This window comes from Anguilla anguilla, chromosome 6 (genome assembly GCF_013347855.1).
Source record: "Anguilla anguilla isolate fAngAng1 chromosome 6, fAngAng1.pri, whole genome shotgun sequence".
Classification (NCBI taxonomy): Eukaryota; Metazoa; Chordata; class Actinopteri; order Anguilliformes; family Anguillidae; genus Anguilla; species Anguilla anguilla.
Window position 1 is genome coordinate 18,730,439 of NC_049206.1, and position 26,463 is coordinate 18,756,901.

The 26,463-nt window shown below is 41.1% G+C and overlaps 2 protein-coding genes across 3 annotated transcripts in view; both read left to right on the forward strand.

Annotated features, from left to right (window-relative positions):
- Positions 1 to 64: 64 nt before the first annotated feature.
- amer3 (APC membrane recruitment protein 3) lies at positions 65 to 16,249 on the forward strand. Of its 2 annotated transcripts, none has more exons than XM_035423230.1 (3): positions 65 to 317; positions 1,873 to 4,785; positions 12,157 to 16,249. In XM_035423230.1, the coding sequence occupies exon 2, from the start codon at positions 1,894 to 1,896 to the stop codon at positions 4,750 to 4,752; it is 2,859 nt and encodes a 952-aa protein (XP_035279121.1). In that variant the 5' UTR covers positions 65 to 317; positions 1,873 to 1,893; the 3' UTR covers positions 4,753 to 4,785; positions 12,157 to 16,249. The 2 variants fall into 2 exon arrangements, with proteins under 2 accessions (XP_035279121.1, XP_035279122.1); XM_035423231.1 differs by lacking the exon at positions 65 to 317 and adding an exon at positions 325 to 726.
- Positions 16,250 to 17,476: 1,227 nt separating this feature from the next.
- Positions 17,477 to 26,463, forward strand: part of LOC118230332 — a 47,432-nt gene continuing 38,445 nt past the window's right edge. Inside the window, exons 1-2 of the mRNA XM_035423227.1 lie at positions 17,477 to 18,236; positions 23,999 to 24,028. Of these exons, the coding sequence (XP_035279118.1) occupies positions 18,033 to 18,236; positions 23,999 to 24,028 (234 nt within the window). The 5' untranslated portion in view covers positions 17,477 to 18,032. The remainder of the gene's footprint in view (positions 18,237 to 23,998; positions 24,029 to 26,463) is intronic.

Sequence of the window (26,463 nt, forward strand, 5' to 3'; positions counted from 1 at the left end):
GTACATTTTGTGCTGTACGTCATAGCAGATAAATGTGCATAATCATACTGTTGTGTAGTCTAAACCTCCGACGCCTTATCTGTGGTGTTGTTTCACAAACGCGCACATTTTCCCATCTAGCCGTCTGTACCTTGCTTCTCTGATTCTGAGACGGTCTGGTGGACGCAGGCATTCCCACGATCAATGAACATGTTGGGCGCGAAATGATTAATCCGGAGTTTGTCGTTCCTGGTATGAGGACGTTACAGCGCTTTGAGTTCAACTGACTGACCAGTTACAGCCACGGATACTATCCGTCCGGCGCAATGTGGGAACAGGTATGGAAATACCATCATTAGCCTTTCAAACGGAATGCAACTCCGCTCGAAGGCAGCCTTCTGTGAAATTGTAGCACGAGAAACGATTATAAATACGTGACTCTAATTATTGATTGCAGGAGTATGGTAGCGTTTCTAACCAAACGGTAATTTATCCTAAATATAGATAAGGTATGTGCCCTCCAAAGACAGCTCTGCTTAATAATTTAGCGGGACAGCTATCGAATGTGCGTCTTTTGGGAATCTTGAGGACGTGATGTTCCTCTTTACTTGTCCATCATTTGCTCCAAATTTTAAACTGGGGCCATGGACATTTTTTCCATTATTCCGAAGGAGGGGTTTTTTTTAACATCGAGGAAGAGGACTGCGCTCCTCCCTTTGACATATGAGGTTTTTTATTGAAATTAAGGTAAAAAAAAAGAAAAGAATAATAATAATTGTACATGCCGCTTTTAATAGGTTACACCATGAGCTGCCTGGTGTAGTACTGTTAAGCTGCCTACATGGCACTGATTTATGCATGTGAGATATCGTGTATGATTTTATGGGATATAATTAATTACGATATCATTTTTTTAGCAGTTTAAATGGGTAGCGTTACGTGGAGCGTTAACTATCTGAACGGTGATAAAAAATGAAATGTTGAGTATATACAATTGTTATTCTAATTGCAAATGTAGCTATTACAAATCTGTATCGGATCGATATTATTGTTATTAGAATTATTTGGTATTTTCGAATAATCTCATTATTGCTTAGTGCAAAACATTCACTAATGTTTATTCTGAACCTGCACGTAGCATGTATTTGTCCAAGTTTGCACGGTAGGATTCTGTTGTTATATCTAATTTCTGATAACAGTGGAGGCTATACAGAACAGTCCACTGTTCAGTTGTAATCCATACGCTGCTTTAAAATGAACCATTTTGAACAAGTATACTCTTAAGTAGTAAACATCCGCGCTATTTCAGCACCTGCAAATAAAGATGACATGGCACACAAGATTTCATTATGCGTGCTTGTCTTTCATTAACAGAGTATGTATGCATTTCAGGATGGAATTCTTACAATGTTTGGTGACATTTGAATTTGACAGTGCATGCATAAACCACAAGCTGTAAGTAATGAAACACACCACATGGCCATAGGTAGTGATACACAGAATAAAGTATGTAAAGTGCCTAAATACATGCATAGGGTAAGTAGTTGATTGCTTCCAGTTGAATTGATAAATTTCTTTTTCTGTAATTGATTCTAATGAGGAATGTAATTCATTACCACTTAAGAACCATGCAAGTAAACATGTTTACTGATGAAGCTGGTGAATGAGTGCTATTTTGAATGTGCAATGATTGGAGTTTCACAATCCTTCATGTCATCTTAGCAAAAGGGAAAATTAGACTGTGAAGTCAAAATATTTTTGCATTGTTGCTTTTGAACAAAAAAAAACAAAAAAACAATAATAATAATAATTAAACAAGAATCTTGTCTAATGTGATGTGCACCTTTCTGTGTTTTTATTTTTTGGTGATTATTTTCTGTGCTTCCTTCACAGTGAAGTATGTAACCAGCCCTCATGGAAGAGCTGCCAAACACCCCAAAAGGAAGCAGACCACTGGCCCCTGGGGACAACATCGGCCCCTGTATGGAGGGGGGCAATGGTGAAACTGAATGTTTTAGTGAAGGCTGCCCCTCCCTTGGTGGCATGGAAACCAGCATTCATATCGAGGGCAGCTGCACCAAGTCTCCAGCAAGCCCCGTGGCACCCTCACTGGATTGCCAGGATATCCTGTCCCCTGCCTTCACGGATACCCTGTCGGCAGCCTGGGCCCATACTGGGTCTGTGAGGAAGAGCAAGACCCATGACTGTGTGGCGGGAATGGGGTGGTATGCAGTTGAGTTAGATGACGGGTCCACTGATAGTGGCGGCCACACGCCCACTGTCCGCCAAAAGGGGAGGCTAGTCAGCAGTGTCAGCTTCTCCGGGTTCGCAGTCTCACCGAGCGGACGGGCCAAGCTACTGCGGGAGAACCAGGGAGTGTCTGCTGGCTGCAGCCGGGAAATTATCGACTACCGCAACCTGACACCACAGGTGCCGTTTGTGCCCTCCTTTGCCAAGTCCATCCCCAAGAAGAGGATCTCCCTGCGGAGGCCCAGAAGGGCTATCAAAGATCTTTTGGGTAAGAAGAGGGCAAAGCAGGAGAAGGCGATCTCCCCTCGCACCCCGACTCCTGGCATGGCAGGTATGGACCATTTGGTTGTGCATAATGGGGTCAGGAAACACAGCAGATCACGGAACCATCCCTCTGCTGGGCACTCAAATCCCCATAAGCACAATGACCCCCTCTCAGACTCCTCCTCTTCTGACTACTGCCACAACATCTGCGAGGATGTCACGTCCCTGAAGAGCTTCGGCTCTCAGACTGGGTGTGGGGAGATATTCGCAGAAGAGGAGAACCTCCTCCCTTTGGAGGCCACACAGGGCCAAGGTCCTGACAGGGACATCTGCGAGCCCAGGAAATCCAGCCCTGTGATAGGGTCCTTCCAGGGAGGGGTGGAACAGATGGCCTCCCCTGCCCACTCTGAGATCTTAGACTTGTTTGGAATGTGGGACAGCCTGGGCAGACCTGTTCTCTTGAGGCAGAGTCCCATTAAAGAGGGCAAGGCAGTAAATGCTTTGTCGTCCACCACTACCCCAACTAAACCAACTGCCGAACACTTGGCCACTTCACCACACACCTCTATTCGCACAATGGAGCAGCGGATGGATACGGTGACACAAAAAAGTGACACCCAGGAAACCATCTCCACCAGTGATGAAGGCTATTATGAGTACATCTCCCCAGGCCAGGAGGTAACAAGTAGGGAGGTTCTCTCTCCTTGTCGATCGGCCCGCTTTCCCAGGGATAGCTATAGTGGGGATGCCCTCTATGAGCTGTTCTATGATCCAGGTGAGACAGGCATGACCCCAATCTTTGATGATGAGATGGGTCTGTCAGAGAGTGTTCTTGGTCTGGCTGGTGACCTTCCTATGTCCATGTACAGTTTCCATGTTGGGGCGGAGGAGAATCTGGCCCCTCCCTTGGCTCCACCCTTTGACCTAGTTGGTCAGGATCTCCTGCATAGCAGCTGGAGGGGGAAAGACTGTCTGCTCAAGCTGTGTGACACTGAGATCTCCCTGGCTATGGGGATTGTGAACTGGTTCAAGCAGAGGGCTGAGAGGATGAGCCTGGCCGAGCCTGAAAGCAATGGGGTGGACACTGGGAAAGGCGCTACCTCCGCTAACATGAACAGCAGAACAGTTTCTCCAAAGGTTCAGGAAGGGGCAAAGAGCCAGCTGTCAGTCAGAGATTATGACAACACAGGGCCAATGAATCCCAAAGAGACTGTACCTTGCCAGCCAGATGCCGCCCCAGTGCAAACCAATGTTACCCCTACTCCCATGGACGAAGGACCCATTTCAGTCTCTCCAGGCAGCAGCAGCCACGTGAGGAGTCGTATCAGCACCCCCACAAATGGCTTTTGCTTCCGAATATTTAATAAGGATTCTCCCCTGACCCCTGATGGAGACCTGGAATCCCCTGCGCTGAGGTCTCCAGGCTCTGGGACAAGTGCTGTGTTCCTTCTAGCAATTAACAAAGATTCACTCTGCAGCTCTTGCAAGAGCTCCCTGAAGCAGGGCTCCAAAGAGCTCTACCTGTGTGTCTCCTGTCTGTCCCTCATTGAGCACATTTCGACCTCTGATCTCTCTCATTACACTGGCTGCGACAGGTCAGGGTCCCCAGGGACTCCCCGTTCACTCCCAAGGGGCTTCCTGGATTCTCCCATCAGCCCTTGCATGTCAGGAAGCGATATTGACATACTCCAGATTCTTGAGCAGTGTGTCGGCCAGGTGTCCTCCCTGAAGATCAGCGGCAGCCCCAGCAAAGGAGACCACGATAAGGGCGCCTCCTTCTCCCAGCTCAGCAGCAAGAAAGATGTTAAAGCAGAGGGTAAAGGGCAGAGGCACAGGTATCTTAAATCAAAGCATAAGCGGAAAATCAGTGGTGGAGGGAACAGCGGTGTCATGGAAAAGGGTGACCACGGGACATGTGGCTTTGACAATGATTCCTTACCTCACCTCGGAGCTGACTGCCTGGCCTCTCCTCCATTGGAGGAGGCTGGCAGCCTGAGTTCTGTCTCAGAACACAACCAAAACTCCACCCAAACACCTAGGCCCAGGTCCCTCCCGTTGTCTAATTCCACCTACTCAGAGTTCGGCAGCAGTCAGAGTCATGTCATCGCCACACTGGGGGAGGCCACTGCCACCACCAGGGGGCAGCCACGTGAGAAGGCGAGGCGGCACAAGAAGTCAGCCGTGAACCGAGACGGGCCATGTGGCTATGTCATGCTGGAGGAAAAGAAGGTGGAACGCCGATGCAGGATGAAGAAATGAAAGTAGTTCAGCCACCACGGGCTGGTCATATAAGTAAGAAGCTCTGTGATTATAAATTCCAAGTTAATATCAAAATTTGTTTCTGATTGAAATAGGGGTCCAGATATTTCACAGATCCTGTTTAAGTAGATTAAAAGTCGCTGGTAATTACCTCAGAGCAAGAAGAAAGGCTTTAAGAAAATGATACAAAGGCAATGTTCTGTAAGTGCATCTAGAATCAAATTAATTCCCTATATTTCAGTTTTGGTTTTGAAAAAGATCATGCAGACCCTTCATAGAAGATTTCCTTGGTAAATATATGATGCTTTACTCCTTTCAATTAATTAGTTCAATTAATTTGAACTGGATTTGTATATTTATTTACTCTGAAAGCATAGCTCACAGACAATAAAGCAATGTCAGAAAAATAACATTTGGATATCAGATCTTTCCATTTAGAGTCCCTTGGACTGGTGAAAATGGAGGGGTTCGCCATCCTTGTCTCATTAAGCTGTAAAAGGCCACAGGCAGAGGATGCTGGTGAAAGTTAAACGTTTTACAATTATTAGATTTTCAAACTTTTAAAAAACAACATAATGTATATAACTCTCTTCGGAAGCAAACAGCAGACTTTCAAAATGAGTAAACATGGTACATAGTTGTTGCACGTCTAGCTTTGGAATTTTCTATTATCATATTATTGGTTTATACTACGCATGGTATGTGTGTTTTACATCTCACATGTGTTTTACATTATTTCACATATTTAACCTGCTGTGCAGACAAATATACATTCATCATAAATCCTTTTTGACAAAAATTCTGATGTATAATTAATACATAAATATAAAATATTGTTTTAATCTATGGAAGTCATGAATACTTAAATTATGTACATTTCTAAAGGGCTCCTTTGGTGTAGTAACTGATATTATTCAGCCCTGCTTGTGTATATGTACTGTATATTTGGATGTTTGTCCTGTAGACATTTTACAGAATAAAGCAGATATTATGCTGTAAATGAGGAAAGCGAAGTTATGACCATCCTTGAGTTACCATTGTTACTGTAAAAGAAGTTAAGGCAGGGGTAAGGTCCAACATGGCTAAAAGGCAAAGCAGGCTATTGCCTTTTTGACAGGGGACCTGCCATAGCAAGACGGTGCTGACATATTTGGTGCTCAGACAGTTGTGTATGGGAAATATGGAGGTGATGTCATTGCCACAGTTTCTTCTTTCCAAACCATAGTAACAATGAGGGGTGTTGAAGAGGCTATTTTGTATTTGGAAGTTTTGCCATAGAAATGAAACACCTACAGCTTCCTTAAAAGTTGAATGTCGTAATTTACTCAGCAGGCCTTGCTCTGACCAGCCAGTGCTCTTTGTGTCAGATTGTAATCTTCAGGTTGTATTTCACGGTGACATATTGGGCTTTCCCTGTGACACTAGCTCTTGGACAGGAAACTAAGTACAATATAATGAATTAAGCTGCCAGCTGAGGCCACCACGCATGTGCTTATCCTCATGTTTTTTGTAGATCATTTACAGCAGGTGGAGGACCTAGAAAGTCACATGTCATGAGGCCATCTTACTGTTTAAGTAGCTTTATGACTATCAAAGAGTGAGTGAGGCATCATGAGTCACATAATGAATGGAACACACCACTGGCAAGGCACTATGATTGGTTGATGATCAGCCAGTGATAGCACATTACACCAGCATTTTCAGGTTGGTGAATCTTCAGTATCACATTGCGATTAATAATATTTTTGCATTCAGTTTTTTAAGCCGTAAGATTGTGGTAAATCTGAAGAGATATGCGTTTGAAATCACTGACTCTCCTTCTCAGCAGACAGCCATGCCTCCCTGTTACTGTTTTATCTGTGTCATTTGACTCAGTCTTCAGTACACTTCAGATACAGCTGAGTCCTTTATTTTTCCCAGCCATCACCATGCATGGGGCAACACAGGATCACGATCGAGGTTCATTAAATTTGTACATGCTCAGATGAACTTGATATTTGCGGACAGTTATTCTTTTCCAGGTCATTAGGGATGACCGTGGGAGTATTGAGCAGATGGGGAACCGAAACCAGTGTGAACGACGACCGTCCCGCTCCTTACCCCACAAGGGACGACCGTGCCCTCCCGTAGCACCTCTGGCATTCATCCGCATAATTCTCTAGGACGCTAAACATCCATTTTCTCCTTCGATTCACAAACTGAGAAAACGCTTGGGGGCAGGGAACATTATGAGCTGCACCATGTTAGCGACAAATACCAGCTCTGTTGAGCAGTGAAAATACAGTGGGCAGACGGCAGGCTGTTGCTCTTTTTGCTCTAGAAATTAAATCAGTTTGTCTTGTTTTACTGCAATGTTAGTGATACACATGCTGCAATACAAGTCAAGCATTATAGAACAGAAATTGTGTTTTTCTTGATCTGAAAGCAGTTGATTTTGGAGATGAGCAGTATATTGTATACTGTGCAATCATGATGGCCTCTCATAGGATGCAAGACCATTATGGTGCACTGATTAATATGTCAGACTGCTCAGAGGCAATTATCACTGTTTCTCCAAATTTATTTATTTGTTACTTGTGCACCATGGCTGTGGATCACCGTTTACCTTTAATTGAAATACATTTTAAAAGATTGTGTAAAAATAAAACAAAAATTAGAATTTTCTTAGTTACACAAAATTAAAACCAAAGCACCACAGCAGGTTAGAATGCATAGCATGTATGGCAGTAAAGGTCTCCATAGAAACAAAATTCATGGCATGGTGTCTCATCACAGACTAAATCACATCGCAGTGCTGAATCCATAACCCCACAGACTCTGCTGCCATGGGAACCATGTCTCATCTCCGTGGAGACGGAGCAGCGCCACTGTTGCTATGTGTGTTCTCTGTTGTGCGAGAAAACCTGTGCGGCAATGCTGCCGAGGTGGTTGAAGAGATGGGAGGGTGGGATGGAAGGGGCGTCTCATCGTCTAACAGCAGATACAGAGCAGGAATGGACATGGCTTTGTGCGTTTGTCAGCAAGAGCTATCTATATCCCACTGTCAGGACAAGCTGGGAGATAGCTCAGAGGAACACAGGCTGCTGGAGGAGCAGCATGAATCGGAGGGTTTCAGAAGCTGTGATTTGAGTGAAATAATTTATTAGATCTGTAGGAAGTGGGCTGGGTTGGGTGGGTGCGTGAGGGGGGGTGTCTATTATTAGCCTGGCCACAGAAACCACAACGATAAAGTGGAGGCTTGGAAAGATTAGGAGCGTAGATTCAAGACTTGCAATTGCACACAACCCCAATGATATTCAGGCAGACGGTGCCATCTTGGATCAGTAGTAAATAATCATAGGAAGAGCCACAGCTCTGCAGGGCGGGGAATGAAAAAAATGGGTGGGGGGGTGAGGGAGTGAACCATAACTTCAAGGTCAGGCCAGCTTATACCATTCCTCAGTGTCACTGCAACCTGTTTCCTGGCTATAGAGACCATAGCAATGGTTGCTCTTGTTCTGTCATAGTGAGACGAACAACCTTCTGTAAAGGTCACACTGTTGGACTCGAGAGTAATGCTATATGAGCAGTGATGACTGGGAGATCTCTGAAGATATATATTTCCTTACATCCATTTAGCAGATGCTCTTATCCAGAGCAGCTTGCAATGTGGGAGACATGTGAATGTATTCACCTTATTTATATGTGTAATAGTGCTAGACCTGGCTAACAACATACAATATCACAAACCCTAATGCTATGCTAAGTTAGCTATGCTAAGAAAGAAACAAGATGCAAATTCTGAATAGATACAGATTGCATCCATAACATGCCTTAAGAAAACATAATGCCGTAAAACCATCCCACAACCTAAACCCATATAAATACTGTACCATAAATTAACTTATAACAGAAGGTTGGAGGGGTGGGGCGATGTGTAACCAAGATGCCGTCTGAAGAACTGGTCCTTCCGTCTGCCTCAGAAGATAGCTAACGATCCACCACTGGGGCGTTGTGCGTTCAAATATACTGTCTACTCTAACACTGCTGTGGCTCAGCAGTGAGTATAATGGCTTGACAAACAGTACTGTGAGTCATTCCTCTGTCATTCACTTTGGACCTACAGTACTTAGCTATGTGCTAGCTGGTACATTTCCTCTAGCAATGAAAAGTCTTTCTTTGGTAAATGCAGTACATAAGCTGAGGACTGAAATGCATGTGATGTCCTGAATGTGTTTCTTAACACAGAGACAATAAAGAGTTTGACAGAGTCATGTTGTATCAGGAACTGGAATTAGCCTTAAAAATTCCAAGTGCGCTGCCTGTATGTGATACATACCAATTTATATAATATACATCCGATTGTGCTCTTCTATTGCTCTTACATATTTTAAGCATAGCCTCATATCCTGTATGTGGTCTGTTTATGTCCCATATGAATTAATTCTAAAGAGCCCATTACTAACACAACACCAAAGACGGATCTCTGGAATCCCTATCTGTCAGATGTGGATTTATTGTTCCTGCAGTTCAACCTTTTTTGGAGCTCTTAGCCAGCACATTGTGAAATGGTCCAGTTGCGAAAATATCTCAATTCCTAGAACAAATTAGAAAAAATCCACCTGCCCCCATCCCCCCTACCCCGGTTATACACTGTATTCTTGAAGGCACAAAATGTTGGCCACCACAGAGACAATAAAGTCACTTAAGATGAATTATTTAGAGGAAATGACTGAGAGGGATATTCTGTAAACAGTAGAATTTTGATGTATACATACACACATACCCATACGGTTCATGTATACGGTCAACTACAAAATTACCACCTTTGAAGAAGATGAGCAAACAAGGCTTGTGCATGTATAATGTACACAGATGTATACGTACACAAATATATGTTTGTTTTGATTTCTGCGATTTATAAAATAATGAAATGTCATCACCATTCGTGGAGTGTGTGTCTGGTCATCACGACAACAGCACCCACCAACCCACTGAGGGGTGGCATATGGTGTTTTGACAGTCATGTGGTGAGAGCATTGCGGGGTTGTCGCCCGGGAATGCAAAACCGTTGGATTTCATGCCGTTTGATTGGTCCACAGGAAAGTTGGTGGAAACTCCACAATGCACGTCAGGCTGTGTGAGTATTTTACAGCTTGTCCTAATTGTGCTGTTGAATAAGGTGAAATAGTTGTGATGGTTACAGTTCTGGATGGCATTAGCGAGTTCCTCATTTTAATTCAGTTCAGTCAATTTTAACGACTTGGACGTTGCCATTTTGTAACTGTTGCTCAAAAGGCCGTAAAGCTGTTTGCTCTTCTCCTAAATAAAACTCGACTTCTGTGCCATCCATATTGGTGTCCCAGTCACCGTTGTTTAAGTGCCAACAGCGGTCAGATCAAAGTTCTGTAGATCATCATGAAATATCACGCGCCCGCTCCCCCCTAGTGTTTCTGCAGTGTTGGGGGTTGTGGGGCATTAAGTGCTCTCAGTGGCTCTCCTGTCAGGAAGCAAGGAAGTAGGGGAAGAAGATAAAGGGGTGAAGATTGAGAAAGAATAGACAAGGGAGGGAGAGCAGTCTGAGGGATGAAAGGCTTTACTCTTCCTTGCCTGTAGGCTTATTTACTCTTATTCTTGCCTGTGTTTGTGTGTGAGTGACCCATGGGAAGTGATCACATGGATTTAACAGTTATTAAATATTTATAAATTTCCCTTCAAAGGCTTGTCGTTGAGACTTGGTCAATTGCAGTCAAGAGGTGGGGGGTGATTCACTTTTCACACCAGTTACATTCCGAGTTGTTTGGAAACCGCTTGATTTAGACCAGAGACTTTCAAACCAGGCCCTGGAATGGTTGCTGTTTTTTGCTGGAAACAATATGGCAACTTCTGAATTGTATAACCTGTTAATTGTTCTTCATTTTGGCCTTTTAAGGTCACGTTATGTTAGAAACAGGCATGCTTGCCATCAAGGAATAAATGTCTCTTAATCACATTCCAGGATTTTTGACCGGTCAGCGAATGCTTTAAATGCTTCCATGTGCTGTATGGAAAACTATTCCTTTTGAACTATTCCTTTACATTTTTGCTTAAAAAAATTATAGGCTAGAAAGTGAAATCAGGGTCGTAATTGCTGGAAATATATGCAGCTGGTTACTGATCCTAAACTATTTATGAGGGGTGAAGAATTCAAAGACAAAAGAAAGCAGAAATATGTGCTTAAACCAGTGGGTCACCAGTACCAAATTTGAAAGCACCTGCTAAAGATTCCTCTGCAGAGCTATTTTGTAACCTTATGACCACATGATGGCAGCATATACATTATTAAGGTATGAAGGAGTTAGGCCAGAGGAACCACATTATGTATTGACATAAATGTATGTTATTATCCTTAAAATGTCAATGCATTGTCGTTGTTCAGAACATAACCAGGCTATTGCATATCATTCCATTCTAATTGCATAGAGCTGCGAACTAGGTCTGGGCTTGCGATAAATGCCTACTCTGACTGATTCCCTTGATGGAGTTGAAAATGTAAGACAAAATCAAAAGGGATCATACTTACTTCAGTTGATGATAATTCATCTTTTGGCTCAATGAATATTTTTCAAGAGATGACAAATAGAAAAAATAACCAAGAGGTGACACACAACTCTAAATGCTACTGCTATCACAAAAACTGTTAAATGATGGCCAGCTTCTCTCTCTCTCTCTCTCTCTCTCTCAATTTCAAATTGCTTTCTTGCCATGACAAACACATCTTGTCAAAACGTGAATACAGTACAATAAATGCATGACACAGTATCGCAAAATAGAAAAATATTTCTCTGCACCTAGAGTGCACTTTTACCCTAGATCTTCCGCAGGACAGCCCAGAGCACAATGGATAATAACAACATCATGGGTAGTCTGAAATCTGTGCAGTCTGCATTGAGAGTGCGGATAGGGGCGGGCATTGGAAAAGAGGCAGGCTTGTTCTGCCGGTCAGTGTGGCTCTCAATGCCGGGTTTGTTGTGAGTGAAGTTTTGGACGAGTCTTATCTGAGGAAGTGTGGTGATTTGTGCTACAAAGGAGCAGTTGGGTCAATCAGCTGAACTGCCCTCACAGAAGAGAGATTCAGTGGCGTTGTGCATTCATGTCAAGCCAGCTAAACACTGCAACCTTAGACTGGAGAACAGTACCTTTCCTCAGTGCTCTTATTAGATTAAATTGACTGTGTTGTTATGTGTGTTTTTTGTCTTAGCTGTCTGTTATTTAATATGTCTTCATTTTCGGGCAAATTAATCTTGAACAAAGATTAGATTTTAGTGTTAAACTTGCCAAAGAAACGTCGTAAAATGAGGTGTAATCATTAAATTGACTTGAAGAGTCAGTTGTACTTTGCTCATTCTAACTTTACTGACTCACTGATCTCCTCTCTTTTCACAGAACCCAGCAAGAGCAGCACCAATCCTGTCTTTAAAAGCCAGCTTCAACACTGTCTCCAAATTTCAATTTCTTCCTCTGGACACCACTCCTCAATCAACACTATCTCTGGCCCATCCCTATTCACCACCCTACCCCAAATCTGACTAATCCCCAATCCAGTCCTCAACCCCTGTAACATCACTAGCCTTATCCTTATCAACTTCCCAGATCCCAACTTCAGCCATCCCCAAATTTATCTCCAGTCACATCTCTAACACCAATCCATTTCCTGCAATCCCAAATCCAGCCATTCCCAAATCCAACCCCAGCTCCAATTCCTCCCAAATCCAACTGCATATCCAATGTCCTCTCCTTCAATGTGGCCTCCTACTGCATCTCCGCCTCTGTATAGGGGAATTTTATGCTCAGTTTGTTCATTTCTTCTTCTTCTTCAGTCTCTATTTTTATGGTTTTTGAAAATGTTCACATAATTGGATTAATTTATATCTTCAAGACATCACTTAACTGAGATTTTTTTAGGACAGTTGTCTGTGAAGTCTTTTGGACTAGTTTTGTTGCTCAAAGGAATGACTATCCTTTTAATCTTTTGTATACAGCAGATTAGAAGAACAAACAAAATTCAAGGACTGCAAAGCCTTAAGTGTGTCAATTGTATTGACTATCCTGTTTTTTTATCAGTTATATGATGGGTTTTTTTAAACTACACATTTAAAAAAGAAAACCTTGTTTATTGAATTTTAAATAGCAGCACAATTGCTTTAGCACTCTTACAAAACAAACTATATTACTATGGTGTCTGTTTTGTCTTTATTGGGCACCTTTATTTGATTTATTGGGTAAATTAGATTTCTGTGCAATGTGATATATTCTGTTGTGTGCGTGTGTCTGTGTCTGTGTGTGTGTGTGTGTGTGTGTGGGTGGGGGGGAGGGGGGGGAGGTTTAGGGGGTTGTGCATGCCTTGAGTAGATTTAGGGTAAGGGTCCAACTGGTCCTTCTCTCCCTGAGGAGCTGTCTCTTTACAGGGAGTGAAGTGGACCCAATCTCCCATTTCTTCAGTTCCCACAGTAACATTCAGAAAAGTCAGGAGACTGGAAGAGGCAGATTATGACATGTAGGAACCTGGCAGGTCAGCTTTTCCCTAAGCCTATTTATTTATTTATTTATTTATTTATTTATTAATAAAATCATCCACAAAACCAAGTTTTCCTTCATAAACATTAGCAGTTAAATTGATACCAAATTTGGTTGGAGCACAGTTGTTGTATTTATTTTGAACACAGTTAGGCATTTATTTCAAATACATGCTCTTTTTATGACATTTATTATATATTAATGAAAATGCCCATGAATGGTGATACTGATTTAATTGGATAGTTTTGGAGAATGAGAAGGGAACCTATTCTGAGTGTAGTGATACGGAAACACATTTTAATGAATGGTGAAATATTACATTTAAAAATATATATCAATGTGTCAATGTTTGCTAAGCATATCTGTATGGCAAAATATACTCCCTCTATTCTATATATAATTTGGATGCATATATTGTACAATACATTTTATGGTATGTTTTGTTGAAATATATTTGACAGTGTATGCATGTAATAGCTAATGCAAATCATAGATATATTTTCTCATAAATGTGGTATATTTTCACATATGAAAATATATTCTTTACTTGATGGATTTTTCATATATTGTATGCAATATATCATTTTTTAGAAGTTTGCTATCCAGTAAATTAATTGGAAGTCAGACTAGGGCTTTAGCTCTGTTATATGAATATTGTCTTTGGTTATTGATAGTCATTCTCATTCCTACAAAATTCATTTTAGTCGCTGAGAAAGGACATTGCTGTGTTCCATTTTCTCTTTTATTTGAATGCAATGTACGGTTGTTTTAAAATAATGTGTTCTTTTCACACGTGCCTTTGAGTCAACCAAAGGCTGTTGGTTGTAGTTATTTGCATGGCATTGACATTTTTCCAATTTATAAGTGGCCCTTGTAGTGGTGTGGTGCTTGAAGCTGTGAAGTTGTATTATGGATAAGATTCATTGCCTTGTTATTGCATCAATTCTGTACTGATGTGCTGACCTTTAAGGTATGCGGATTGGCTAAATTACCGAGTTTACTTAAGTTAGATAAACCATCCAGATTATGTGAAAATGAGCAAATCTGCTCTGCATCTGCATGACATTGGTCCTGAAAAGAGTCCCCATGCAGTATGGAGACGTGCGTGCTCATTTACCTCTTACCTCTGAAATATTACTGTGTTGCTCCTTGCGTGACAGCTCTGGGGGGTCTGCCATCTGGCGGCCAGTTAAACTATTGCAACGTAGCAGGTATAATTTTTACAGCCAGCAAATTTAAAGACAACTAAGATCCCATTATTATTATATATCATTGGGAAAATATACATAACAGTGCAATACAGAGTGTTGTATAAACAACAGAAATAACATATTAACACACTTAATGAACCAAATCAAAAGTATATAATATAAGCTTTAAATTCACAGGCTAGGTTTCCCTCTGACTATAAAGACCTCTTGTGGTTGCTCTCTCTCTCTCCAAGTAAAATCAAAGGGAAACCTTATCATTGTCCCATTGTCAAGAACAAACTACCTAATTATCAACTGCTGTAAAGGAGTTAAACCCTGATTAGAGTAGGTAGAGTTATAGTTGGGGAGAGACTGAAGGATATATAGAGGGGAAGCTAAAAAGGTTGAAAGACAGTCAGTGGGGAAGAGTGTGGGAGAAAGGGGTGAGTGGGAGAGAGACTAAGAAAGGCCAGTTGGTGGGGTGGGGTGGGGGGGGGGGGTGGTGGAAGAATGGCATTCTGCTAAAGGCTGGCAGTGAATGATAGAACAGTATTGGATTTCAGCCCCCACCATGTTGTTCAGTTGTTCAAGGGCTCAACAGTGGAAATTGCCATCAGTGACAGTGTGCACACCGGATTGACAGAGAATGCTTTCATGACAAAATGTCCTCCTCTTTATTTTACAGTAAGCATAACTTCTTGAACTTTAAACTCAATCAATTTTGACAAATTAAAATGAGTCATTATAAAAAAAGTCTAGACAATCTGCAAAAGCTTCTTCCCTTACTTCATGGCCTTTAAACTTCACATTAAATGATTATGCAGACTACCATTGCAGTTTATTGAAATTAGATGTCTGATTTATGATTCTCTGTATGATAAGCAATTTCTATATTTTATTAATTGATTATATGTTATTTTATTGAAGTGCCAGAAACTAGCCAGAAACACAAGATTTGGAGGAAGTGATATCAGAGACATGCACATAACATGGCTTGTTTTGGATCGTACTTTCCCTTGAGATATACAGAACATCTGTGTGGACCAGTGGATTGAACCAGATGTTGCAAATTCATGTACTTAGATACTTGGATAGATTACAGTTTCTGTACCCTTGTGCAAAAGTATTTGGCCAGATTTTGTGTCTGAGTAAAGATATTGCAGTATACAGGGAACAATATTAAATAAAAATGAAAGTGAAACTAGACTGGGATTTGTGTAAACAGTTTAGAAAAAGTATGATTTTCAAGGCTAACAGCAAGTACAACTGATTTATTGGTGGTTTTGTTTTCTCTGCCACTACATTTAGTGTTGTATAAATGAGGGATGATGTGTCAAACTGCTAACAGATGTACAGATTGCTGCAAACTCAAGATTTCTGTTCAGTGCAAGAAATGGGAGTTCTGATTTATTTATGTACAACTACAGCGTGAAAAAACAGCATAAACCAATTGCTGATCAAATACAGTGTATAAAAATAGCAAGTCTGGTACATATTTTGTGAAAATTAAGAATGTAACTGTTTGCATGCAATAAATTATTTCACAGAATGTAAAACAGGCCTACACATTTAGTATTTATAATTTAGGAACAACTGGTGACAATATTTGCTTTACTTTTTAATTGAAAAAGTGATATTTGTGCAATATTCTTTCAAATGCATGAATAGCCTACATTATACTCATATTTTTTCTAAAGATTGATTTTAAAATTATGTATATACACTGTGTGGTTGACAATAAAGCTTTACCAATCTGGTCCGTACTGGGTGTGCTAAAGGTCGCGAGAGGGGGATTTCTTTCCAAATCTGGGGGTTTGTCTTTGTGAAAAATGAATAGGGAAGTTGCTGTGCAAATATGTGTCAATGGTAAATATAGGGTTTTAAAGAGAAAAAATATGAATATCCTTTAAAACGTGTGTGGAAGTCAATTAAATAGGGAGCATTCTGAGGAATAAATATTTAGGGAAATAATTTCATGGGCGCCTTGTCAAACCCGTGGCGACTCACGTTAGGATGTCCTCGCTTCGGGGCACGAGGCGTGTTTTCACGTTTTAATGGAATTGGAGGACCAGAGGACAGGAAGTCAGCGATGCGGACAGCGTGAAGGACATTGTAGAGGGTAATCACGGAGAGCTACGTAAACACAAACTTTGTCAGGGCAGCGTTTGTACCGCGCGGCTCCTCGGCGTTTACCAAGCTAACAAAGTCTTCCGAATTACTTCGTATAGGGTTAAGCATGTTTAATTTGACCGATGTAAAAGCACAATTTACTTGCCCTTGTGTTCTGGCCGGACTGGTTCTGGTTTGGACTGAGGGTTGCACCTTCCACGTTTCAGCTTCAATATGTCTGATGTCTGCACTAATATTGATCACGAACTAATGGATTATAGGCGCCTCGAGTCCGCGACTGTATCTGCTTCATTGGCAAGTTATTTACCCAGTGTCCATTATTGACCAAAACCTTTCATCCAAAAATACTCGATACCACTTTACTCAGTAATGTGAGCACAGCTAAAGTGAGGAGCGAGGGACAACTAAGTAGTGAATGTAAGATCTATCTGCATCAGGACCAGCGAGATGGAGGCGGTCGGGAACAATAAGACATGTGTTTGCACGCAGCTGTACCGTTCTCCGGGCGATGGGTTTTGCGAGCTTTGGTGCTGACCTCTTTCAGCAGCCCTCTCCCACTTCAGTCGTGCGTTCTAATCCCAAAACACCTGCGACGGTCCACAGAGCGGAACCTCTCCGCAGTCCGTGCATAGTGGGGTCAAACTCCGATTGCCACATCAGGCTTCGGACAATGAGTCTGCATTTTAAGCGGGTAAACTATGCGTAGGCCTACTCGTAACCTCTAGGTCACGACACAACCAAAAAAATGGCTGTATTCTCTCATTTCTAATTTGCTACAGTACCCTGATTAAAAATAGTATCGTCTAAAATATTAAGTCCGTCGATGGGGAACTTACCCTTCCTTGTGTCAGTAGATTAAAGGGGAAGAAATGCAATAGTTCTATTGTAGTGTAGTGCAATATGTTCTCAACAGAGCGTTCGATATTTGTATTTGTTGTATGATAAGGTTTTCAGAAGTCATGCACATTAAAGCCTGGAAATTGTCTGCACGGTTTCTCTTACACATTGCTGCCCGCTCACCTCGATAGCGCCACTTTGTTCAATAGGCTACAAGGCAGCCGGCAGCCGAGGAGTAATGTCTGTGTACTCTTTTTGGCAAGAGGGGTTTGGAAGCACTTGGCAGGGCTGTTAAGCTAGGACTATATTTATCTTGTGTGCAACACACAACGGCGTCTTTCATGGGTTATTTAAAAGCTAACGACGGTAAAGGTTTTCCAGTATTAATGAAGCGAGCGAGACGTGGACACTGTGCCTTTTCCCAAAACTTTTTTCAGCCGCGTTCTATGCGAGGCAAGACATTTGTGTGTTTTTAAATCGGCGCATTTCAGGAGGTACACTAAGGACACCCGAATGTAGCTTCTGGAGAAGGATAGGGAATACCAAGGCGATGATTATGTAGGCTAGGCTACTTTCGAAAAAGAAGACATGGACAGCAGCAACAACAACAATGCCTACAGTACATCAGTTACTGTGGTGGGCAACGAACCCAATGCAGAGGGGAATGTCCATCTGGAAGGTGGATTGGACGAAGTGCAGATGCACCTCACCTGCTTACCTGAGCGGTACATGAGGGCAAAGTTCACTCTGTCGGCGTACATCCTGTGCTGGACCGTGTTGAAGTTGTGCCAGGTGAGAGACCATATATAGTACTCTTTGCAACATCAGTTTCGCTTTTAAATATAAGTGTTATATTAAACTCCTGAAATAGAAAATTATTAAATAGTTATTTTGTGTGGGCTCTTCGACGTCACCTCCGACCGGAACAAAACCCCGGTGTCTGGGCCATTAAAACAAAATAAGTTGAAGACCTGTTGATTCAGTTTCACCTTTAATGCAACTTTGATGTGTAGGGCTTTTGCAGCTATCCACAGAAACGAGAAACCCTCCCTTTTCTTTAGACACCCAGATATGGAAATGTATTTTATTGCACACAATTAACAATGACTCTGTTTAATTCCACTGGTGCACAGAATGTATAGGCAGCCACGTCGGGAGATGTTTATTTAGTCAGGAATCGTTTTCAGCACTATGTACTCGGTGTAAATGAGATGATAAAAAAACTCAATAAACCCTTCCGTGTAATATTCTAACTTGTACAGAGTGACACCTACACAATGGCTCGGTACATTTCAGGGAATCTAATACTTTCAAAGTAAGTTTTCTTAGCATTCTGTATTACATTGTTTAAAAACAATTCAACTTAACTGCACTGCATTTTATAGCAATTAGTGGGACTTACAGTTGCATTTACATTCAGTACTTATAACATTGATTGTCTAATTACCTTATTAAATAGGTTGCTTATCAGCAAATAATTAAGGAAACAACCTCCACCCCCCAAAACTTTACCACCTTACCTAAGCATACACCACTTTGTGTCCTGTATTTTGGAATGGGAATATTGCCAGAACCAGTGTCCATGTGTGTGCTTTTATTTTATTTGACAATTATTTGCTTGCTATGGTACATTCTACCAGTGACCTCAGGTATGCAAGGTATAATTTTTTGTAGGATACTGGAATGCTCTCTAAAACAAATATAAACACTATACTGACATCGCACATAACTTCAACAAGCTAATGTGTTTATATTTACTGAAGAATAGAACTGCATTCCAGAATTATAGGAAAAATCTTATCTGTGATGACAGAGACTTGGAGACTCTTCTCTGCATTAAATACTCCTCGTGAAATAAAATAATTGTCTTTTTTGTAAGGATTGACGGTATGACACTTCACAAGTGGCCATTTTGTTCTGTAATTTATTTGGGTATCCTTATCACTGCCAAGACTATGGAGCAGTTGTGTGTTATTTGGTTAACTGTTACAATTGATCATTGTTCATGCAGTATGTGAGAGAGCTGTTTGAGTCGTTTGCCGTTTGTGTGTCAGTTCAGCATTTTTCCTCCATTGAAATGGAGGGGGGCCGCCTGTAGGAGAAAACAATTAGAAATGGTCCATGAATTTATTAGTACAATTTTGTCATGAATGATACTGAATTTCCTGTTTTAAAAGTTTTCAATGCTTTCAAATTTACCTGCAATCCTCGACATGCTAAATGAACCACAGTAGAATCTGTTTAATTTCATAAAATGAATGAAAAATTGAAACAGTGCTGACAACCTCTCATACCACTCAGGCGTCTGCTATCTATGTGATTTTCAACGGAAACTGCCTACCTTTGTAAATGCAATTCAATATCAGTTTAACCTTAAATTGATATATTGTGGACTGACATGTTATTGTGATATAACCTTCAGATTTTTTGTGACATTTTAACCCAAATTCCATCAATGCATATACACACTCCCACACTCAAACACACAAGATCACAGAGACACACACATTGTGACAAAAAAGTCATATAAATTCATATTGAAAGTCATATATTTTCTGAATAGTCATCAACTTCGCTTGGCCGCTATTGAGACCAAGCGATGTGAGAGCTGCGATGTAAATTGTCGCAAATATGGACACCAGAACTCAATAAATGTTTCTGGTGACCCCTGGGGTCCTACTCTTATCATTGATATTTGTGACATAATTTACATCGCAGCTCTCACATCGCTTGGTCTCAATAGCGGCCAAGCGAAGTTGATGACTATTCAGAAAATATATGACATTTAATATGAATTTATTTCCATCTTGTACTGGGGCTTTAACTATGGAAGCCTGTTTCCGCCATAGAAAGGAGTTGGCTAAATTGCTGAATTCTAACTTTTTTTCTCGCAGTTGTGAGTTTATTTCACACAATTGTGACTTTTTTGTCACAATGGGCCTATTTCACATAGAACAGTCATAGAATAGAAGTAAACAAATGCAGTATATATCCATGCATTCATAGTATCTGTTTGTCTGCGCATGTGAGCATGTGTGTGTGATCTTGTGCGTTTGTGTGTGGGAGTGTGTATATGTGTTCCCGTGTGCAGTATCTGTGCACAAGGGTATGTGTGTAGGTGTCTGATAGGCTAATGTTTGTGCATGTGAGGGGTACATAGCTACATGTGGGGGTGCAGTCAAATTCAGTGGCGGTCAGGAAGTTTAAACTTAGCCCCAGAGGAATGCAGTCCTGTCTTGAATTTGCCCGGAAGAGATTTGGAAAGTTCATTAGCTCTGGACTTCCCCAGGTGACCGGACACCTCCTGACCCCACGTAAAACACACTGCTAATGAGGCAGAGGGTGGCAGGTGTGAAGTTAAGGTATTGTGGAGGTGCGGGTGGAGACAGGGGACCAGAGGGTTTGGTTACTTACATTTAAATAAGTGACTGCTGTGTCACACCCCAGAATAGAATAAAGTGAAACTTCAGTTGATTAAGCATAGATGGGGTCATCAGCTTGTGTTTCGATCCTTATGATTGGCTGTTTGCGTGCCTGGTGCCTTGAAAGTGTTACTGAAGTGACCGTGCAGCCTGTTCCCCAGCATCTAGGTTACATAAACCCAGAATTTAAAGTGGCATTTAGTGAGGATGCTTGTTGCCATGAACGCAGGGGCTGAGCAATACAAGCACACAGACTGTGCTGAAGACACCAACATCAACATCCTAAATTAGATGAAAATCACCAAGTTGTATCCTTTGTAAAAAGTGAGCCCTTAGATCAAAGTTTTAATGGCAAGCCTGAAGACTCATTAGGATTTGAAAAGCCGGTTTCAGCAACATAATGGTTACTGCTGGTCACTATGTATATCTTCATTTGTGTCTGTCATTCACTGAAACTCCCGGTCTTGATGTCAAGACAATGCCCCATGTAACCTGAAAGCACTTCTTTTACGTCACAACCAGGAATTGCTTGATTTCACAGAAAGATATGGTAGAGCACAAGGAGCATACCTTGTAGTTATCATCTCATGAGAAGGCATTGGAGCTTGAAAGAAAAGTTAGGTGTTTGTAAATAAGTTCCTGTTGTCCTGCTTATTTGGACACATGGAACCAGACAGTTGCCGAAAGTTTATGATGGACAGGTTTATGATTTCTTAGTGTGTCCAACAAAACATTTGCCATTCATTTTAAGGCTCCTCTAAGAACTGCTTTGGGTGTTGTATAAGTGAGCATATCAACAATATCAAATATGGTGGTGAATTCCTTCATGTCTTCCATGCTGACAGTTCAGTAGAAAGATGGGAATCTGGTTTATCTGGTTATTTGTTTATGTCGCTGTTTCCTTTTCTGGTGTCACTCAGGTTGACTGTATTTATACCAGTGGCAGGATCCCACTAACCTTGATCACAATTCTGCCAATTCCCAGGGTACATACAAATTTTAAAGATGCCTCTGTTTCTGATTTTGTTAAACAGGGAAAATATTGGTGATAGTGGTTAGATTAGAAGTCACGTCATGTTGTGAATGGGAAGCCAGTAGCCTGTAACGTGTTCCCACAGCAGTGCTATATCCGTCGTACATATGACTTATATTTCTTATGTTGTGCTTCTATATACAGTATCTAGAATAATTTGCACAGGTGACATTTTTTTGTATTCGCCTATTATACCGCAGTGGTTTTACTTGAGTTAAACACCTTGCTATTGGGCAAGATTTAAGCTTTGAACCAATGACCTTCTGGTTGAAAATTTGGTTCTGTAACCTCTGTCCCTCATTTCTGGCATGATCAGAGTTGCAGGTACTTAGCGCTATGCTAACACTCCAGCTAGTTCTAAATTTATATCAGTTTCCGCTTTTAACTTTGATGACCTTCTTTACTAACAGCCTTTAGGTAAAATAAACAATATAACTTCTAAATATGAACTTGTAGATATAACCAGTACTATATTTACTAGCCTATATAAATGGTACTATATCTAAGAAAATATGTTCTTGACATTCATATATCATTCTTATTCTTATGTTATTTTATCACAGCATGTGTCCTTGCATTTGTGAAAGTGGAAATGCATCATACTGTACATTTTGTAATACACGAAGTATATTTGGACATCCTTTGAAAATATTCTTTCACATTGTTTATAATGTTCATGTTGTTGTCCACATAATTGCATGTCATAATGAAATGATTTATTACTCAATTGGATGATATCTTTTAACATGGTAGTTAATTAATGTGGAGACTATCTCCACCTGAGTGATATCCTTATAGTGGAATAACTTGTCACAATTAGAAAGCTAGATTGCTCTTACAAAGTGCTGTTGACCAAAGCAATACTTTTGCTGTGTTAATAAGTAGTGAATATTTCAGGTTACATGTATGGTGTCTTGTATCTAGGTGTAGGATAGGCCTGTGTTAGGCAGAAGACACCACAGAGTCTGTGTTACTTTCATTTCAGGAGAGAGCAATGCCTGCCAGGCAAGCAATGTCTTGTCGCTTATGTTTCCCCTGGGCTGTGGCATATGGGGTTTTTACAAGACTTCTGCCATAACTGGTTGTCTGGCCTTATCCATGCAGATATCCACCTTTATCTCTTCTTGGGTGCCTTTGAAATGCTGCCATCATCTCCTCACTGTTAAATGTGAGGCTCCTAAATCAGACTTGTGGAATGTTCTCTGTTGTATATGGAACATTTGTTTGGAGTGTTACCTCTTTTTAGGCCACGGGCCATGGGCCACCTTCCAGATCAAGGAAACGATAACAAACACGTTATAGGAGCAATTTAAGTAATTGCCTCAGAGAATTCTGAGGCATTCCTGCTTTACAGCGTGCCTGATGGGGGCACAGCCAATGGTGACCTTGATTCGGTTGACAGTGGTTCCATATGGAACCAGTTCTCAGTGGGGGATTGGATTTTATGTGAGTGGCCCTGGTAGTGATGCCTGCAGGGTTAATGCTGGCCTGAGGGACGCACGTCCTGGCCCAGATACTTATCTGTATGGTCGCAGGTCGCTGTATAGTGATACCATCATAAGGTGACAGATTTTAGTATGTGTGGTCATTTACAGATCCACATTTCCACATGAGGTAAGTGCACCAGGTGGAACTTCTTAGAATTATCAGGTATCAGGTATCAGGTATTTATTTTATTTATTTATCCATCCATCCATCTATTAATCCCAGGACTTCAAATGTTATGATATTTAAACTACATCGGAAATGGGAGATGGAGGCAATTACTGGATAGGGAAAACCTTAAAGCAGCGTAGTTCAAGGATCTATTCATTCGGTGCAGCCCAGTCCTCCTCCCCCTTCTGCTCCCTCACTCAAAGTGCCATTATTTCCTCCACCACACATAACATTTTTAGAGTCACCAATTAAAAACATAGAGCTGTCAGTCATTTCCTTTTACGCCTTTTGAAAAACTTGTTTCCACGCCACATGCGAGTAAAGTCGTTTTAGAGGCACAAATTAGTGTGAGGGAGGAGAAGGCCTAGGGGGAACATGCATAACGAATGTTCCAAGCTCCCTGTCCTTAACCTTCTTTTCTTTCTTCTTTTTTCTCTTCACAGAGATTAAGAGTCTCCCCTGACGTGCCACAGGTAGGCTTCAGCATGTTTGGCCCTTCCTGTCTCGTGGCTCAGACACTTCAAGCGTGTCCGCTTACTGACTTTGTATCAAAAAAACCTGTTTCCTTGAGTGTTTCTTTATTATTTTTAAAGTAGAGTAATATTTGACAGTTGGTGAGTTCCTCCTTTGCCCCATATTTTTTCCAGAGAACAACAACACCAGTTGCATGCTGTGCTGGGTCACTAAACAGGTCTTAAATAGGATAAGGATATTTCAAAAGATGTATTGAATTAAATGAACCCAGACTGAAGAATATTTCCATTGTATGTTATAACCTTTTTCAATTAGGTCCTCTGTTCCCTTTCAAGAATGAGTCAAACATCATTCTTTATTCATCTTTAAAAATACAGGCACTACAACAGGCCATATCAAATTTGAAGAAAATTTTGTATACAAATTGGTTAAAATATTCTTTTAATATGCAGAAAATGGCTTTGCTGTTCGCTGTTACAAACATAAAGCTGGTGATGTCAGCTTACCCAAAAGACGAAGCTCACCTGGCTGCCCTTATTTGGTGGCGTGTTGTTTCAGAATGCCACAGTCTTTCATGTGTGCTCAATTTTAAACACCCAGGGGGTCAAAGACCGTGATTAACACGCTCAGCTCTGTTGGCGAACATTATGCCACACATTCAAAGTGACAGTGCAATTTTTATTGCTCTGTGGTAACTGTTAGACCAGTGTAAGTGCTGCAGAAAGGTGGGGCTCTATCCTGGTTTTATTCGTTTCCAGTGACAGGTCTTTTGATGTTTCTTCCCTGGTTGTGCTGGCTACATGTTTCAGCATGTTTGTTTACCGGCCTGCGATTCCCTGCCAGGCTTACTCAATCTACCATCCTGTTCTATCACATTCACTGAACCATAGTAATACCTTTTTTTTTTCCCCTCTCACTAGTTCAGATAGTTTTGTATGTTCCCTGTAAATGGGCCGCAGCATTGTGCTCGATCAGGCGACGTGGTTTGGATGGAACCTTTGCAATTTAAAAAAAAAGTATTTGTGATATTAATCCAGTTGGAGCCCTATCCAAAGAACACTCTGGGACTGAAATATTTTTAGGCACTACATAATGGCAACAATACTAATTTTAGTTATTTATGCTTAGCACTGACACATTTAACAGATGGCTCTTCTCTGCCTGTCCGGATCTAACCAGGCTTAAGGTCGTAGCCAGTTACAGTTGTCAGAAGAGACTGGAGAGAAAACTTAAATGGGATTGAGATGTTGTTTTATGTATAAATAAAAAGCATATGGGTTTGGTTGTATTTGTTAGCATTTTTAAATCAGGTAAAGTACTATTTGTAAGCTTGCCTGCCCAGCTAAACACACCAAGGCTATTCAGTGTTGTGCATATTTTAACCCCTAGGAAATATAAAAAATAAATTTCAAATTTAAACTCAATTAGATATACCCAGTAAATAGTTCCATTGTAATGTTCTCTTCCTTAGTTGAAATTTCAAAGTTTTAAATTGAAATGATTTCTTGGAGAACAGTTCATCTGGCCTTTAAACTTACTGCATACCACAGTAAATGACATGGAACTTGTGATCAGCTTTCAGTGTGGGGGTCACGTAAGATCAGAGGGCTTTGCCCCCCTGACCCTGTCACCCCTCGCCTAACAGTGGACTATTCCAGGCCTCCAGTCCTCTTTTCCCAGATCATCCTGGAATTCCTCTTTTCTATATGTCAAGGTCCAATAGGATCCCAAGAGTAGAATGAAGGAAAAGGCATTTAAGTAAGTTAACACACCTTCATGGAATTCCTGAAAACAGAGGAACTAAGCTAAAATACCCATATTTATGCATCACAGGGAGACTTTTAAAATTTTTTTTGATTAAATATGACCTTATTTCATTTTCTTCTGTTGAGGTACGCTTGCACGCACACACCTGTTTTTGCTCACAGTGCAATAAATTGTCTTTCTGCTGTGTGGGATCTTGGATAAAAAGTATATAATTGAAGTCCTCCTCACTATTTCAAAGCATTCACACCACACCTGCCTAGTGGACTTGATAGCAAAAGAGAAGGGTTGTGGGGGGAAGGTATCTTGGGTGTTGTTGCTCTGTGAAACAGTGTTGCTCTGTGAAACATGTGAGAATCAATAGAAAGAAAATAATTCCACTGGTAGTGATAGAAGTATGGATCCTTCCTGTGGTTTCTGTTGCTTTTCTTTCACATTTAAAAAGGGAGAAATTTTATTTGTTCTTAGCACATGACATATTTCTTTGAAAGTTCATGGAGGTTAGAAGCCTTTGTGTTGGTTTTGGTTGGTGTTTTTTCTGCCACCGTTGTCTGGAAATGTCTAGCTGTGGCTTGGGGACTATTGCCATTACTTATTGCCAGTACTTTGGTATTGGTTTGTTCAAGTCATGCTGTCTTCCACCCTTGCTGTTTCAAAGGATGCTGCAGTC